This window comes from Chionomys nivalis, chromosome 23, assembly GCF_950005125.1.
Source record: "Chionomys nivalis chromosome 23, mChiNiv1.1, whole genome shotgun sequence".
Taxonomy (NCBI): domain Eukaryota; kingdom Metazoa; phylum Chordata; class Mammalia; order Rodentia; family Cricetidae; genus Chionomys; species Chionomys nivalis.
The window spans coordinates 7,388,567-7,406,356 of record NC_080108.1 but is presented as its reverse complement, the minus strand read 5'-3'; the positions used below and the strand labels follow the sequence as shown (position 1 = coordinate 7,406,356).

Here is a 17,790-nt window from a genome sequence, read left to right as displayed (position 1 = left end):
CTGCATAGAGAAGGAAGCATATAAGAGAACTAGCCACATCAACACTGCACCATGGGTATGCGCCCATTTAGTCAGTCCGCGGCACCCATTTTTCAGACTGCCTGCCGTAGAATTATAGCACTTTTGTTCCAATAACCATTGTTCCACTTAATGATGGCCCCAAGCCACAAAAGTAATGATGCTGACGGTTTTATTACGATAAGCTGCTGTGGCCTTGAGAATGTATTTTATAGCAGATACGTGATGTTTGCTCGATTTTTATTAGTTGTTTTTGATTCCTAATTGTGCCAAATTTGTAAGCTGAACTTCACCCTAAGTACGTATCTATTGGAGATAACAGAAAAGAGAGAACTGCCGCCTGAGGCATTCAGAGGGGTCTCTGAAGACATTCTCCAGGGGCTGGTAGAGGGCGCTACTGCATTTTACCTTTCATTGTTCTTCAGCTAGAAGTTCATACTCATTTTAGAAAAGCTATTGTAAAAGCTTTGTGTTGCTTACTAATCATTAAAAAATGCACATAGAAGTGTCTTAAGCGTCAGTGAAAACTTAGACCGCCACCAAAACTATTTATTATATTAAATAAGTTCTTTCATGTATACCATGAAAAGTAGGAAATAGAAAATCTCTACAGTGCCAGTTTTGGGGTTCAGTTCTTATTTCAAACTGACTTTCATAAGTAGTCTCGACTTTCATATGTCTCCAACTGCTTATTGGCCATTAAGGTACACACTGGAAGGCTGTTTTACTGAGTGTTACGTATATAAATAGACTTTATTATAAGCACTTATTTATTTCCTTTGTGTATGTGGCTATGCACATGACATGACACGTGTGTGTAGGCCAGAAGATGACTTGCGGAAGTCTCTTCCCTCCTTCCACCATGTGGGTCCTGGGGATGGAACTCAACTAATTTTGGAAAATAGCACCCTTTACATGCTGGGTCTTTTTGCTGGCCTCTATACAAACACGTTTTTATTAAGTACCTCTTGAACATTTGAAATGAACTTAACTACGATCCAAAACTGGCAGGAAGCCCTAACACACTTAAGGATTAGTTGACTCACAAGTAACAAATCATGTTCCTTCAAAACACTTTTGGGAAGAGTCAGCTAGCCTGGGAAACACATCCTGGGGCACCATTGTGTTAAATCAACTCACTAAATACAGGCACCTTCTTTGAGAGACAGAACAAGTCATTTCCATTTTCCCTAATGTGTGTATTGCGTGTATGTATGTGTGTATATGTGTGTGTTATATGCTATATAACATTTTTTTCTTTTAAGAAACTTTTCATATTTTGAGAATTTCACATAATGTATCTTGATTATATTCACCCCCACTCCCATCCATTCTCTCTTAAATAACATTATGTGTTTTTCAGTGACTATTCCTGCAAAGAAAACCAAAAGCAGCCATCTGAAATGCTATTTGCATTTATTCAGCTTTTATAGCTTCTGATAACCAAATAATTTACACCATCCTATTGTCGTCCCTAATGGAATTTAAATTCTTCACAGAATATGATCTGAGCTTTTACTTACTGTATCATTTCTCATTGTGCATACAAAGTGCTTCTCACATACCTGGCAATCATTCTGTAAATGGATTTTAGGGTTCAAAGTTCTCCAAAGTCTATGTGGGAGTCACAGAATGATGTCTGAGAATATAGAGCCTCGGGCTAGAACAAGTAAGAGGGGACACTGGCATGATTCAAATTCATATTGAAGTCTGCTCTATATAATTTAATCATTAATAATGCAGCCACCACAGACAGTGGAAAGAGACATCCCCTACAAGGAGATCACATCCAGGCTCTGATAGTTTTGGCCAATGTGATCTGGAGGAATCCTTGAACTTCCTTTTCTGGGCAAATTTTCCTTCTGTTCACCACTGTTGCCACTTAAGCATGGGGAAGTTGAGCCAGTGCAGGGGTCTTCTGACGCCTTCATTCTTCCTCATAGCAAGACATGCCTTGGCAAAATGATCCGGCGTATATCTACACACTGACATGAGCATCTTGATGATGTACTATGTTCACCATTCTACTGTCTATCTGACAAGTGCTGAAGGGTCAGAAGGCCTAGGGGAGGCCTGGCTTTAATTATTTTCACTGTTCCTTCTGTTTGGAGACACTCATTTGCCAGTAACATAACAATCTAACAATGAGAACTCTGTTGTCACACTAGCTGGGTTTATGCCCAACATCTCTCAAGTAGTAACAGTGAGCACAGAACAACTTCCTGAACACTGTATTCCATTTCCTCACCAATAATGGAGGAATAATAACACAGATGTCCTTATATCTCCTAGAGCTTCAAAAAAGTATGTTTCTTCATGCTTTAGTAAATTCTTATTTGGACTGTTAAAAACCCAGATATGCCCACAATTCAGTGGCTATACTTCATTTGGCCTAACATGAAATCACCTTGCATAGGAAAGATGACGATTTGGATAGACACTCTTGCTTATCTGAAATGAGGTCACAATATAAAGTCATTATCTCAAAGACCACAAAGATTGGGATATGATGACAATAATTAATACCTATTTATAATTCAAAATTTATAACATTATATTTCAATTTTTCACACATATGCACATTTTCTGTTTCTTTCATTGAAAAACAATTTTAATTTACTGGGCACTTGCTAGGAGTGAAGGGTGTCTCTAAATATTACTTATTGTTTATAAACTATAGTCCTCTTTACTACAGGTAATCCTGCCCTATTATGTATTAGAGGGGAACACATTAATATGGCTATAATAGGTCACACTAGCAGGTATCAAAGGCATGCCTGAAACCCAGGAACTATTGATTCTAAATCTCTTTTACTTCCCCAAATTATACATGCCCTTGCTTTCATAATTAGCTAGTAGTCAGTTTTGATATTTATTTACTTATTATTTACTTAAATACTATGCTAGTTTGGAATAATTTAAAGAGTTCTTTGCAAAGGAGAAATAGTTGACAGCATTCTTACTCAAAGGGTACAACTACTTCATTATTTAATGGGGAAGATGGTCGAAGAATTGTGGGTAACTGAAGAGCGTCAATAACACCAGCATCACCACCAATAACAGGAGAGGTTTCTCATTCATGGGCAGCCTCTGTGGACTTTAGGACATTTATTTATTTTTTCTTAATTGTAACAGAGGCCTTGGGTAATGGGAGTTTAGTCTTGTGGGAAGTTATATGGACAAATGAATTAACTCCTCAGGGACATTTCCATATATGGTCAGCATTAATAGTCATTCAAAATTAGTATAAGAATCTTTTGTTTTTTAAAAAAATTATTGCGTCATCTATGTATGTACATATATATTAATATAATTTCTTAAAAATTGCTGTTGTTACTATTTCATAGATGAAAGAAGCAGGAGGTTTGAGTACTACCCTCTAATCTGTCTTTCAAAAGTCTTAATAAATACAATGTGAGCTTTATTCTATTAATGATTTTTTCTCTTTTAAATGCATATTGCACCAGTATATGCAAGCCAGGTAGCCCCAGGACTAACATAAAACTCTTCTAAAGCAGGGTTTCTCACTATCCTAGATCTTACCAATTAGGTAGATTGACTTTAACTAAACTCAAGTTCTCCTGTTTGTGAGGCAAGCACATTAACCACAGAGCCATTTAACTCCCTTTAAACCCTAGATCAGTGGTTCTCATCCTATGGGTTGTGAACCCTTTGGGGTCAAACAACCCTTTTATGGGGCCACCTAAGATCATTGGAAAACACAGACACTTACATTAGGATTCACGAGAGAAGCAAAATTACAGTTACGAAGTAATGGCGAAAATAATATTATGGTTGGAGTCAGCAGAGCACGAGAAACTGTATTAAAGGTCACAGCATTAGGAAGGTTGAGAACCACTGCCCTGGAGAGAATTCTTGAATGGCGAAAGGCAACGATAGGTCTTATTCTCCTATTTTTTTTCTTTTATATCAACATCTGAACTAAAGAATTTATATATTCAGGATAAACCGCCTTGGCCCTTTCCAATTAAGGGGAAATCATAGCAAGATAGGTTCTATTTGCCTAGAATTTCAACCAGGAGCTTTGTGTTCCGGGAGTACACATTTTTCTAGGCCATGTACCACCCAGCCACCTCCTCTTACCAGGCTTAGGCACAGAACGAAATGCATTATCACAAATATGCGAACCTCTGCCAAACCCTTCTGGTGTCTTTATTAACTACATGCTTTTCAATTTAGCCTCACAAATCTCAGCTTCTTCCCATCAGACCAGATGCTTGCAGCAACAGCTCAGCTGCTTCCGCCATCTAGTGGCAAGAAACAGAAGTGAACAGGTTTTATATTATCCAGACCTGCTAATACTGTAAAATGACAAGAAGCAGCTTATTTCTTTTCTAATCATTGGTATTTCTAAAAATACCACATCTAGAAAGGACAAGTGAACACTATTTTTAGCAGCAGGTCAAGACCTCATGACTTCTGGGGTCAAGTGCAGCTTTTGGGTGTTTTCTGATCATTTTTCGTTCCTATGGACAAAGTATTTATCACGTACAGCTATTTATGAGGCAGCTACTGCTCGACCAACACAATCTTGGGCAGAAGGTTATATTCTTACATAAGGAGTACATGGCTCCCTTTTATTAGAATTACTTAACCTCCGTTAAATATTGGAAATACCACTACCAGGCAAACATGGTGATGTGACTTACTGCTTTCTGACACCCTAGGTCCCTCTTTTCCCACAGTCCTGGGTGCTGTGAATGGCTCCTGTTTCTCAATCCTCGGTATTTGTTCCTTTTCTGAGTAGCCCAAGTCATAAAGCTTGTGAGCTTGTGCTACAGGGAAGATGTGTATATTTCTATTTCTCCATTAGACTCTTCATTCTTTTCCTCTTGCTTTTTTTTGGGGGGGATGGAGAAACAGGAATCACATCTCAGCCCTCATATGTTAGACGAATGCTCTATCAGTGAATTGTTTAAGAAGGCAATTTAATTCACTCTCTTTATTTGTTTTATGCAGTTAGCAAAAATGAAAGCACTATTTAAGCTCTACCTTTCTCTCTTCTCCCTTCACTATTTAATACGTCTCAGAGATCTGATGATTCCTGTCCTAAACAGTAAAATGCATTGCTCCTCCATGCTTGGTGCCTCTACTCCATCTCAGAGCTCATCCGCCTTACTTTCTCCGAGATGTTCTTCCTTCTGATCCCTTGCTTTATCAGTTTTTCCTCAACCCTGCTATAGCAAGCGGATAAATGTGTGATTTGCATGAAGGCCTATGCCACTTTCTATTATAAATGTTGCAGTCACTCCTTATTACTTAGAAGATACAGTCCAATCTCTGCCAAACTCTGTCCACCGCCTCCCTTGCTTTCTGGCATGCCCCGCATCCACCTAGTTCCCTGTAATTTACCGTTAGCATTTTACCACTCTTCCCTATTCAAGTACCTTCAGTTTCCACAATTCTTGGACATGTTATATAATTGCTGGACTTATGGGCAGTTTTTACCCTAACTCCTTATCTTCTATAAATCCCCTCTAAAGTTCTTTCTCTAATCACAATCACCTCCTATCCAGCCAGAGGGGGAAAATTAAAAGTTAATTCTAGGTCTTTGGAGTACACCTCTTCTTCGCTACTTCATGACATACAACATGGCATAGTGTATGCGTCACTCCAAACCCAGCAGTCTAACTAAAGCATGTAAGAAACCAGAAGATGAGTCTTTGTATCTCACAGCATAACGTAGAAGAAAGTATACAGAAGGAAGTCAAAGATGATCCGAGGAATGACTCAATCAACACACACATTTTTTTCTTAACGCTTAGGATAATAGCATCTTGAAAATGTTGGGAATTTTACCCAAAGTTACACAGACTGAATATTTGTTTGGCTCTGAACCCCATAGTGGTTTATATAACCACACTAAATTCTGAATGAAAATAACAAAACCTGGATTAACCAGGATATAAGGTGCTGATGTGGACAAAGATAGGAATACTCAGATACTACAACATAGAGATTAAAATCTAGGAATTTGCCCCTAATTTCTAGCTTATAATATTACTGTACTATGAATTCATAGATTTAACAAATAAGGTCTTGAAAACAATAGTGAATCTTTCTATTTTTCTTTATTTATTCTTGTAAAATATCTGTATAAATTTATTTTTCTTAAATGTCAAAGAATTATATGAGTGAACACAATATCTTTTTTACATATAAAGAAACTAAAGCTTATCAAAGTTAAAACTTAAGTTTGCTCAGATAGCTAGAAAGTAGAAGACATGGCATTTGAATATAGCTTCTTTAATTCCAGGGCCAGAGGGAAGCCTTACATCACGCTCCCTCATTGTTTTTGTTAGATAGTTATGGTTTTTCCTAGGTCATATCTGCCTAGCCAAGACAAAACTTAATTCATAAGAAAAAGTTCCATGAACAAATGTATTTAGGAAATGTTATGCTCTAGCCATATCCCCATCTCAGAGGTTGCATTGCATATTATATTAAAATGCTCTGAGAAATTTCATGCCAACTTAACAGGTTTCGCCATGCAGATGCGTTGAAGCATGTATCTTTTTATTTTCCATATGCTGCTAATGAGATTCTACCAAATGCACTTGTGAAGACCTAGTCTAGTTTCCTCACTGACGCCAATGGTGAGAAAGAAGGGAAGGAAAGCAGCAATGCAATCAACAGACAACATAATGCAGAAACTAAACATGTGTACAGTGTAAAGCAACTACCATGCTTACTAAAACAATACATATTAGAGTACTACTCAGCGGTAAAAAACAATGACATCATGAATTTTGCAAGCAAATACATGGAAATAGAAAACACTATCCTGAGTGAGGTAACCCAGACCCAAAAAGAAGAACATGGGATGTATTCACTCATAATTGGTTTCTAACCTTAAATAAAGGACATTGAGCATATAATTTGTCATCCTAGGGAAGCTAAATAAGAAGGTGAACCCAAAGAAAAACATATAGTCATCCTCCTGGATATGGGAAGTAGACAAGATTGCCGGGCAAAAACTAGGAACGTGGGGGTGGGGAGGGATGGGGTAAGGGGAAATGGGGTGAGAAAAGTGAGAAGGGGAGGACAGGGGGAGCTTGGGGAAATGGGATGGTTGGGATAAAGGAAGGGTGGATACGGGAGCAGAGAAATATATATCCTAATTAAGGGAGCCATCTTAGGGTTGGCAAGAGACTTGACTCTAGAGGGGCTCGCAGGTGTCCAGGGAGATGTCCCCAGCTGGCACTTTGGGCAACTGAGGAGAGGGGACCTGAAATGACCCTATCCTAATAGCCATACTGATGAATATCTTGCATATCAAGATAGTGACAGAGACCCACATTGGAGCACCGGACTGAGCTCCCAAGGTCCAAATGAGGAGCAGAAGGAGGGAAAACATGAGCAAGGAAGTCAGGACCACGAGGGGTACACCCACCCACTGTGACAGTGGGGCTGATCTATTGGGAGCTCACCAAGGCCATCTGGACTGGGACTGAATAAGCATGGGATAAAACCCGACTCTCTGAACATGGCGGACAATGAAGGCTGATGAGAAGCCAAGAACAATGGCACTGAGTTTCAATCCTACTTCAGGAACTGGCTTTGTGGGAGACTAGCCTGTTGGGATGCTCACCTTCCTGGACCTGAATGGAGGGGTGAGGGCCTTGGACTTCCCACAAGGCAGGGAATCAGGACTGCTCTTCAGACTCGAGAGGGAGGGGAAATGGAGTGGGAGTAGGGGAAGAGGAGTGGGGAGGGGGGAGAGGAGTGGGGAGAGGGGGAGAGGAATGGGGAGAGGGGGAGAGGAGTGGGAGGAGGAGGAGGGAAATGGGAGGCGGGGAGGAGGTGGAAATTGTTTCAACCAAATAAATAAATAAATAAAAAGATAAAAAAACCAATAATGATAGAACTCTATATTGTCTAGCAAAATAGGATAACAAAATTAAGCCCATTTCCATACTATAACTGTGCCAGAGACATTCACTCTGTGTGCTGTATGCTATGATGATCAATGCAGTGGGCCCCGAACTAAGAGCAAGGAAGAGGTCTCCCAGTATCCTCAGTTTGTGCCTCTCCATGAGAAAGCCCTGGCCGTGCTAGGAAGAAGACAGAGAAGTAAGCAATGTTTGATGCTTGTGTATGCCACCTTCTTTCAGATTGAAATTATCCTAGAATGCCCAGTTATCTACTGTCCACAGATTCTCCAATGCTTTGAGAATGCTCTCTCTCCAAACTCACTAACTCCACATTCTAGGAAAGTTTCCAGTACCCTTCAATCCAGTCTCAATAAAAGCTAGAAGGGCGATCAATTGTGTAACTAATACAATTGCTACCAATTTGTAAAAGATAACTTTGAGTTTTCTAGTCACTGACTGCTGATTCTAAGATGACTCTCAGGAGTTTTAGTGTACCCTAGGAAATGCCATCAATTTTCACCACACGATAGCACAGGTTTTAGTACATGGCCAGATTTCAGGTATGTTGATATAGGAGAAAGGAGAACATATGGAATGCAAGACAATGGAATTCTGTATCAGAAAATATTAGGCAATGGAGAATTGAATAGAAATTAAACCCTCTCTCCATCACTTGCTCACTAATAAATCCTCTGTATAAAGCACCCTAGCACCCAAAGGTCCACAGTGTTTAAGATGAAGGGATCTGAGTTTGCAGACTAAGAATGACTAACAAGTAATTAGAACTTCCCAGGACAGTTATATGCACATTTAAATCCATATTCTTTGCCTGTCCATAACCTGATTCATGGGGCTGACCCTTAGTTTACAATTACCAAACAGACATAAACGGGAGAGAAAATTTCTCATGCCTTATTATAGGCCAATTTATTTTTTATTTTATTGTGGTTATGGGCTGGTTTCTTTCATGGAGCATTCTAGATGGCATCTGAAGAAAAAGCATCCCCATCTTGTGGCAAGGAAAACAAATTCTTTTCATCTCGTTGCTAAATTGCATGCTTCTTTCCAACTCCGTACTCCACACCGGCCCAGGCGCTTTAATGAAAACCAGCTAAGCAAGCTAGTTTATCACACTGGCAGCTGGTGGGCAGCAAAGGCAAGAATCGTGGGACTGAGGCATTAGGCGATAGGAGAAGGAAAGAAATGATACCAAACCTGTGAGGCTAAGATTCGTCAGCCCATGAGTCAGAGGATGCTCAGTGTGATATTTGAACTGTGATGCAGCAATCTTATCCTCTACTTTTAACATGCCATGTGCAAACTCCCAATTAATACCAGAGAACTGCCTGGTTTGCTCATGAGAATTCTGGGGGCTTTGTGTGTTGTGACTCCTTTCTCTTGTCTCTGTCTAGTGTTCGACACAGGAACACTAGACAGATGTAAAAGAAGCACCAAGTTTGAAAACACAATGTGTATAATTGAGAATTTGTACATGCTTAACATTTCCCTGATTTTAGTAGGTTTCCTTTGTGTGAAAACGACATACCAGTTACCCAAACACTAGGCCTGTGATAGTACAACAACTTCTTACCACCTTGATGAGAAAATTAGTCCCACTCCTGTGGAAACTCATGATCTTGGACTTGATATGCCTGGTTATGCTGAAGCTACCCCGGCTGGCAGGTGAACCCTTCCTTCCTGTGCCTCTCTTTCCACGTATCTTCATTAGCTTAGGTCAGTGGCCCGAGTCAGCCATGGCAGGCATATTATGACACAAAATGGTAGACTCCATAAACAGGGACAATTGTCTCTAAAAGGATATATATTTATTGCTATCACTGCTGCCAGAGGAAAGTGCTACAGTCTATTTTGCCAAGATCGTTTAAAAATGTATCCTGCTTAGTATATATCTCTAAGACGCTCAAAGCAAGCAAACCTTAGCCTCACAAGAGCTACCTCACGGCTTCAGAATAAGAGTCCTGAGCAAACTTTTCTTTTCCAAATATCTTGGTGGCTACTCAACCTGAACTTGTAGCTTTAACCATGGAAGAAAAGCTGTTTCTATCCTTGGTGTTTCATATGAGAAGCTTATTATTCATACATGGCTACTTTAAAATCTGATAGGAGGAAACTTCAATAAAAATCACCATTATGCTACAATCTAAAACTAGTAAAACTTGATGAGTACGGAGTATGCAAGAAGTTACAAGGAACAAGAAACCCAATATAAGGCCATTGAACTTGGACTGCTAACACAGCTCAGTGGGTAAAGGTGTTGCCTATGCAAGGGACCTGAGTTTGATCCTTAGAGTCCAGCTGAAGGTGAAAGGAAAGAGCTGACTACCCCGACTTCCACACACATGCACACGTGCACCCCTCACACTGAATACCCATATAGTAATAACAACTCAAAATTAAAAATAAATCATTGAAATTATAGATAGCTATTCTAATATATCTGTAATGGAAAGAATAAAGGGCCAATAGAAAAATACAAAGAAACACTCACACATAACATACACACAACACACACACAATAAATTAACCTGTAGAAAAAGCAAACTTTTAAGATTTCCCAACAGATATTTCCCAAATGAAGTGTTGAATGGTGTAACAGAGGAGGACACAATCATCCAAATCACACAAACTTATTGGACCTTTTTTATTCTTTCTCTCTCTCTTTCTTTCTTTCTTTCTTTCTTTCTTTCTTTCTTTCTTTCTTTCTTTCTTTCTTTCTTTTTGTCGAGGCAGGGTTTCTCTGTAGCTTTGGAGCCTGTCCTGGAACTAGCTCTTGTAGACCAGGCTGGCCTCAAACTCACAGAGATCTGCCTGCCTCTACCTCCCGAATGCTGGGATTAAAGGCGTGCGCCACCACCACCCAGCCTATTAGACCTTTTCTTATCCATCATGTACATGCTGAAGACAATGACCTAATTTAAGAACCCACAGTTATTAGTGCTTAGTTTATTCTATTCTACCATAACCAGACTAGCTTTAGTTTGATTAGTGTATAGTCTCATTTTTTGTTTGTTTGTTTGTTTGTTTGGCTGGTTGGTAGTTTGCTTGAGACAGGGTTTAGCTATTTCTTGATGCTTTCTCAAATTATATACATACAAATAATATTATATAAACTGAGCACCCTTAAAGAAAAAGAGGCCACAAATTTAGTGGTAAGCAAGCAGGGTATGTGGGAGAGGTTTGAGGAAGGAAAGGAAGAGGGAAACTTCTGCAATTATATTTACTTTCAAAAACATTTAACAATTAAAATTAAAAAGTTGTGTGTGTGTGTGAACTTGGGTTGTGTTCAATAGTATATTTGGCAATCAGAGAACAACCTGGGGTGTCAATCCTTTTCTTCCTCCAAACTAGCTGGAACCCCAAACTTCTAGGGATTCTCTAGTCTCAACCTCCCATTTCTAAAGGGTAGAGTCAGAGCCAGGATTACTTTTTCTATGTGTTTAGCTTTTATGCGAGTTCTGGAGATTTGAACTCAGGTCCTCATGCTTGCAAGCAAGTAATTTTACTCATTAAGTCCTCTTTTCATTCTCTAGTGCAACTTTCATAGCTGTTTTTGTTTTGTTTTCATTTTTTGAATTTTGGTACTGATACAAAGAAGTGCTTTTAAAAAAACCAGTGATCTGATAATAAAACAAATCTTGCTAGTAACTGAAGGATTAGTCAGCATGGTTTCTTTTAAAAAATTATTGAATACTTACACATTTTAATGAAAAAGTACAAAAATCTAGTAGCTTCAGGCTGGTAGATAAAATAGCAACCAAGGAGCACAGAAAATTCTTATTCTCATTGAATTGCCTCTTCTCAAAATATCACTAATCAAATATTGCATATAATTGAAATGTTTAAAGGTAGAAAGTGCAGGGGAAAGTGTGATATCAAACAAAGAAACACCTTGGGAACCATTTTCCCTAGAATAAAATCAAGGTGTTGATGAGTCAACTCTCAAATGTTTTCAATTTCTGTCTAGGCAGCAAGGCGTCATTAGGAGAAATTAGGACAGATTTACTTCCCTTGTTTCATTTGGGTCTAGACGTGCTGACGGAAGGAGAGGGTTTGAGTAAACTGTGGTGTGCCGACGTGTTTTTCCTGACTTTACTACTCACAGGGTTGGTTTGTTTTCCGTGTCAGGTTTTCACTCTTGAATCTTCGCTTAGACCTTTCTCAGCAACTAAAAGGATTTTCCAGACATCCAAACAATGGTAATAAAAATATTTCCCAGAATTACCAGGTCGCGTTCCAAACCACAGAAAGCACCCTTACAATCAGTGGCCACAATTCTGTTTTTAAAAGTCTCACTGAATCAGGCCCACAAAATTGCCTTTAACCATCAGGACCTACGAAAACCACCAGCTATGAAGTATAAAGAGCAACATGACCGACCTTCAGGGGAGAGATATGAGACTGTAGGACGTATCCGTGGACATTTTCTATTTGCGAGAGGTTCTTCTCCGATACGTGCACCAGTTCTGGCCCTCTTACTTCATGAGTTAGCCGAGGTAAGGAATGATCGTGTGGCCCGTCCTCATCTTGGTAGCGATACTTCTAGGAGAAAAGAAAAGAGAGAAGAGATGCATCAGTGTTGAGAGGGATTCCAATAGTTTGGACTTAGCAGGACATCCTGTATGACTACCGTCGGATTTGCCAGAAGTTGGACTGCAACTCTTCCAGGGGTCACCTGGTCAAGTCTAAATAAAACTGCATCGGTATTAAACAAAGCTTACTATTTTGTCATGACAATATACTCTATTTCTGAGGCAAAGAAAAATTGGTAACAAATAAAACTGAGAAAATTTATTTAGACAGAGAGGAGCTATTTCTCCAAATAACAAGACTAGCTACAGAGTGGTTAATACAATTCAGTCATGGACGGAAACAAAAGCAGGAGGAAGAAATTAGAACTCTTATGTCTTACTCAGACACTTAATTTTGCTGCTGAATCCGTCAGAAGTTTAAATTCCCTTAGACAATGAGGGGGAAAATGCCACCCACAATATTTCTATAAGCTTGAAAGGAAAGGTAATTGCTCTTTCTTCAGTTCAACCCCATGAAGAACACGGCTTTGGGTTTGCTGCAATCCAGGACAAAATATTACCATTTCTAGGAATTAAGCTAGTTTTTAAAAAACTTCAAAAACCCAAACAAGAGTTTGCTCAGATGACTACTGGAGGCTGAGGGGAGACTTCCTTCTCTTTTGTTTTCTTTCTCTCTGTGCTCACCAATCCTATGCATTCCCAGAACAGCAAGGGACTTATCCCGCAAAGGCCAGTGATAGGTATTTTCACTCCGCTCTCAGAAAGATGGCCAGGAGAAAAAAAGGTCAGGACAAGAACTCGTCTGAGGGAATGCAATCTTTCTTGTTAGATGTTCTCCACCTTCAGCCGTGGTTAGAGTCTCCAGGACCTGGACTCTAGATGGTGATAGTTTCCTGACCTCCTTCAGAGCAGTTCCCTTGGTGAGGCACAATGTTTCAAAGTCTTTGGCCACATAGGGAAAGAAAGAAACACCACTCTATGTCCAACTCCCAACCTAGCTAGTCCATTGTTTGCAGGTCTTGATTAGTCTGTGTGTCCCATGCTTTACACGAGAGCATTGGGGTCAGGGATACAGACTCTGGCCATAACAAGAAACACTTTGGAGGCAGAGGCAGGTGGATCTCTGTGAGTTCGAGACCAGCCTGGTCTACAAGAGTTAGTTCCAGGACAGGCTCCAAAGCCACAGAGAAACCCTGTCTTGAAAAAAAAAAAAAAAGAAACACTTTGGGGTTAATAATTTACGTTGCCATGCAGTTTTAGATGCACATGCATTTCGGGGGAATCTATGCAATGCCCAAAGCATGCCAATCTCAAAGCAAAAGCAAAACAAAACAAAACGCACACACACACACACACAAAACCTAATGAACTGTTGGCAGTACCATAGCTGCAGCAAACAAAAGACTCTTGAATTCTGCTTGACTCTGTGATATTCCATTTTGCCTATGACAAAACTAACATTTGTGGAGGTGAAGGTTACTTTTAAAGCTCATCATCAAGGGAGGGGTTGAATATGGTACCCTGTCCAGGTAATTTAAACCTGAACCTTCTTTCTCCTATCTTTACTCTACTGTCTATCCACATAAGGAGATGAAACCAATTCTGGTTTCATATATATATATATGTTTCATATATATATATATATATATATATATAGAGAGAGAGAGAGAGACAGAGACAGAGACAGAGAGACAGAGAGAGACAGAGACAGAGACACAGAGAGAGACAGAGGGAGAGAGACAGAGAGACACAGAGACAGATACACAGAGAGACACAGAGAGAGACAGAGAGACAGAAGGAGAAAGACAGACAGAGAGAGAGATCTCCTGATCATATTTAAGAGTATATGGTGTGGCCAGGCATGGTGGCTATATACCTTTAATTCCAGTACTGGGGAAACTGAGGCAAGAGAATTGTGAGTTTAAGGCAAGTACAGGCTTCTGGACAGTGGGCTACATAGCAAGATTCTGTCTCAAAAGTCAATTTGTATTGTTGAAGACTGTCTAACGTGTTCTTAGATTCGCCTTATTATATAACAGATGTCAATCTTTTAATCCTCAGTCTGTTCTCATAATTCCTTGTGCTTGCCATATTATAATCCTTTATGCTATATATGCATTGCCAATTTTCTACTAATTTGTATTAATTTTGAGGTTTGAAATAAAGTTGGCAGAGTTTCACCTCATATCTCATGCTCCTTAGACAAGTACCTATCATGTAATGTTCAACAAGATTTGCTAAGTGAATAACTACATGCATTTTGAGGAAATGGGGAGGAGGGTAGGTTTTAGCTAGATGAGATACAGAACTGCTTGGGGCTGTTAGATGCAACCTCTTTCATTATAAAGCCATTGAAAACCAGGTTTAAGGAAAATCACAATGATATTGTTTGCTCAACACATAACAAAAGACGTCGGATTCTTAAATACAATGTGCTTTCCTCATCATTCACATCTGGATTTGCTGAGACTAGAAACTGGGGGGGGGGGGGGAAATGCTGTTTTGGAGTGAAGAATGATGCAATATTTTAATTGAGTTATACTTACACACAATGAAACCAATGTACACCATGATGAGGACCATATGTATAATCAAATTCTATGGAAGCAAAAATGGGTCAGAATCAACTTTGCCTGAAGCTTTACAGTTTAAAATGGGATCTCATATAGGAGAGGGGGCTGCTTGTTGGCAATAATCACACAGAAACTATATTAATTAATTCACTGCTTGGCCCATTAGCTTTAGCTTCTTATTAGCTAACTCTTACATATTAATTTAACCCATCTCCATTAATCTGTGTATCGCCACTTGGCTGTGGCTTACCAGGTAAAAGTTCCCAGCGTCTGTCTCTGGTGGGCTACATGGCTTCTCTCTGACTCTTTCTTCTTTCTCCCAGCATTTAGCTTAGTTTTCCCTACCTATCTTTCCCTATAGCTCTGCTATGGGCATAAAGCAATTCCTTTATTCATTACTCATAATTATAGCATAATGAGGGGAATCCCACATCAATCTCAAATGTTTTACAAAGCAAAAGAATATTCTGTATAAACTGCAAAGTCTTATAACAATCCCACTTTCAAGCCCAGTCTGAATGACATAGTGATCTTGACATGAATAAGAAAAGAAAGCATATATGCAGCAGGAAATTATCACAATAAATGGAAGATCAAGCAATGCGATCTTGGTTTCTTAGGGGATATGGCATTGTCCCCCTATCCAAATCCACAGTGATATCTTTTCAGAGCTTATGTCTACACTTAGGAAGGTATCACTTGGGTAATGAAAGAGTCCTCTCTCAGATGGACCTAGGAGTGACCTGAAAAGCTAACTCCTATAGGAAGGAAAAACTCTACCTATTGTGAAAATCACGGTCCCATGGTACCCACCTACCAAAGGACAGTAAACAATTATGTTGGTGTCATTCCCTGATAAAGCCAGCCTTAATGTTGTAGAAAATGCTGAGTCATCTTTCATTCTATGAATCTTTGGCTAGTTGCTAATGCCATTTCAGGTTCCTTTGGGGGTGCCTGTTAGTAGTAGCAAAGAAAGAGGACAATGAGAAAAGACCTCTGCTTTGAAAGTTATTCCCTACCCTTCTCAGCTCCTTGCCTCTGTGTGATCTATGAGAGAAGACTTCGTTTGGGAGGGAAGACTTATTCTATGTGAACAAACATTACTTCGTTCATCTTTCATGAGAGTAGAAGCAAAGATAGTGCTCCTGCCTGAAGGTACTGCAGTACCGTCTCTTCTGTTCTAAGTTCGTTTGGAGCATTTTGTCTCTGTCTTCAGGACTCCTCTCTGTTTTCAAGCTTAAGCTTCTCTTCAACCCTGGTTTCCAACAAAGAAACTTTTTATATTTGCAATTATCAGATTGGGCATCATCTCATTGGAAGTCCTCTGTTACTGTTAGGAATGTCAAAAGATCCCCCGACCCTTTGTATCCTCTTGGATGTTCCCATAACATTCTACACTGATTCCAATCAGTGAATAACAGCTATATTGTAACTGTGTGCCCTTGCCTTTACAATTTGTGATTGCCTGGTGGAAACAGATTTATCTCTGACACTTCAGTCTCTACATGACATGAAGTGAGAGACCCATATCTATGAGATTAATGGAATTAACTTTAAATTATCTGATCAAGGCTATGGTCCATCTAATCAAAAATCCCACCAGGCAGAACAAGCCTGAAATTATTTTTATCTTTTTTCCTACCACAGAATCTTACATGAATGAATTAAAATGAACAAGTCTCACCAGAGTCTATTTAGTTCACTCTTCTGAGATTAGTGTGTGAGTCAGAACCATCCCAAAGTGTCCAGAATTCAGAGGAGAATAAACATGCTTGATCCAGCACAGGAGGTTCTCTGGCAATTTGGAAGGTGTTGCAGTGCTGGCAAAGTACATCACAGCTCCAGAAGTTGGAAGTGTGCCAAGTTCTCATAAATAAAAACCTGTTTATCTTTTGTTGAGCAAAAAGTACTCTACTCCCTGCGTCCTGCTTGCAGCGGTGGTTGGCACAAGATTGACAGAAGAGAAAGAGAGAGGAGAAAACACGGAGATAGAACTAGAGGCAGAGGGGAGGAAGAGAACTGAGGTGGGGAGGGGTATAAATCAAGAGCCAAGGAAAGTCAGAATATGCCTGTGTCCTTCTGAGTTCCTGGTGACACTGAGGTATCTTTCAACTGAAGATACCATCTGAAAACCCTTGCAAAGAATGTGAAAGATGTTCACTATCAAAGCTAGGCCATGGGGGCTGGAGAGAAGGCTCCGTGGTTAAGAGCATTGCCTGCTCTTCCAAGGTCCTGAGTTCAATTCCCAGCAACCACATGGTGGCTCACAACCATCTGAAATGAGATCTGATGCCCTCTTCTGGCCTGCAGGCAAACACACAGACAGAATATTGTATACATAATAAATAAATAAATATTTTTTCTTAAAAAAAGCTATGCCATGAAGCAGGGTCACGATCAAGCATCAACACTAAGTCTTCATACCAGACTGATACATAGGAACTGGTCAGTGTGGCTTCTGTTACTTATACTGACAAATAGCATTCTTTGTGCCCAAACACATCTCCTCCTGTTTGCTAAGCTCTCCGAGGGTTGGAACCAAGCCTTTACTTTTATCTCCCACAATATTCACCCAGAACACTCCAGAGTCAGTTGACGATGGGCCTTGGCAGAGAGAAAACGTCTTTGAAGAAGAAGTTATTTCACTAACAGGACAAACCTATTTCAGGAGAAGTCGAGAGTCAGTAAGAACATAGGACAAATAACAAGTCTACAAAGGAAGTGAGGATTCCTAGGAAATACGCGAATACAGCT

At 39.7% G+C, this 17,790-nt stretch overlaps 1 protein-coding gene across 10 annotated transcripts in view; it reads right to left on the bottom strand.

Moving 5' to 3' along the window:
* Dlg2 (discs large MAGUK scaffold protein 2) overlaps positions 1-17,790 on the bottom strand; it is a 1,644,347-nt gene that overhangs the window by 854,455 nt on the left and 772,102 nt on the right. For 8 of the 10 annotated variants that reach the window (XM_057756268.1, XM_057756265.1, XM_057756269.1 and 5 more), the window contains one exon: positions 12,312-12,473. In XM_057756268.1, coding sequence (XP_057612251.1) covers positions 12,312-12,473 — 162 coding nt within the window. The remainder of the gene's footprint in view (positions 1-12,311; positions 12,474-17,790) is intronic. The other 2 variants (XM_057756266.1, XM_057756273.1) reach the window with 1 other exon arrangement.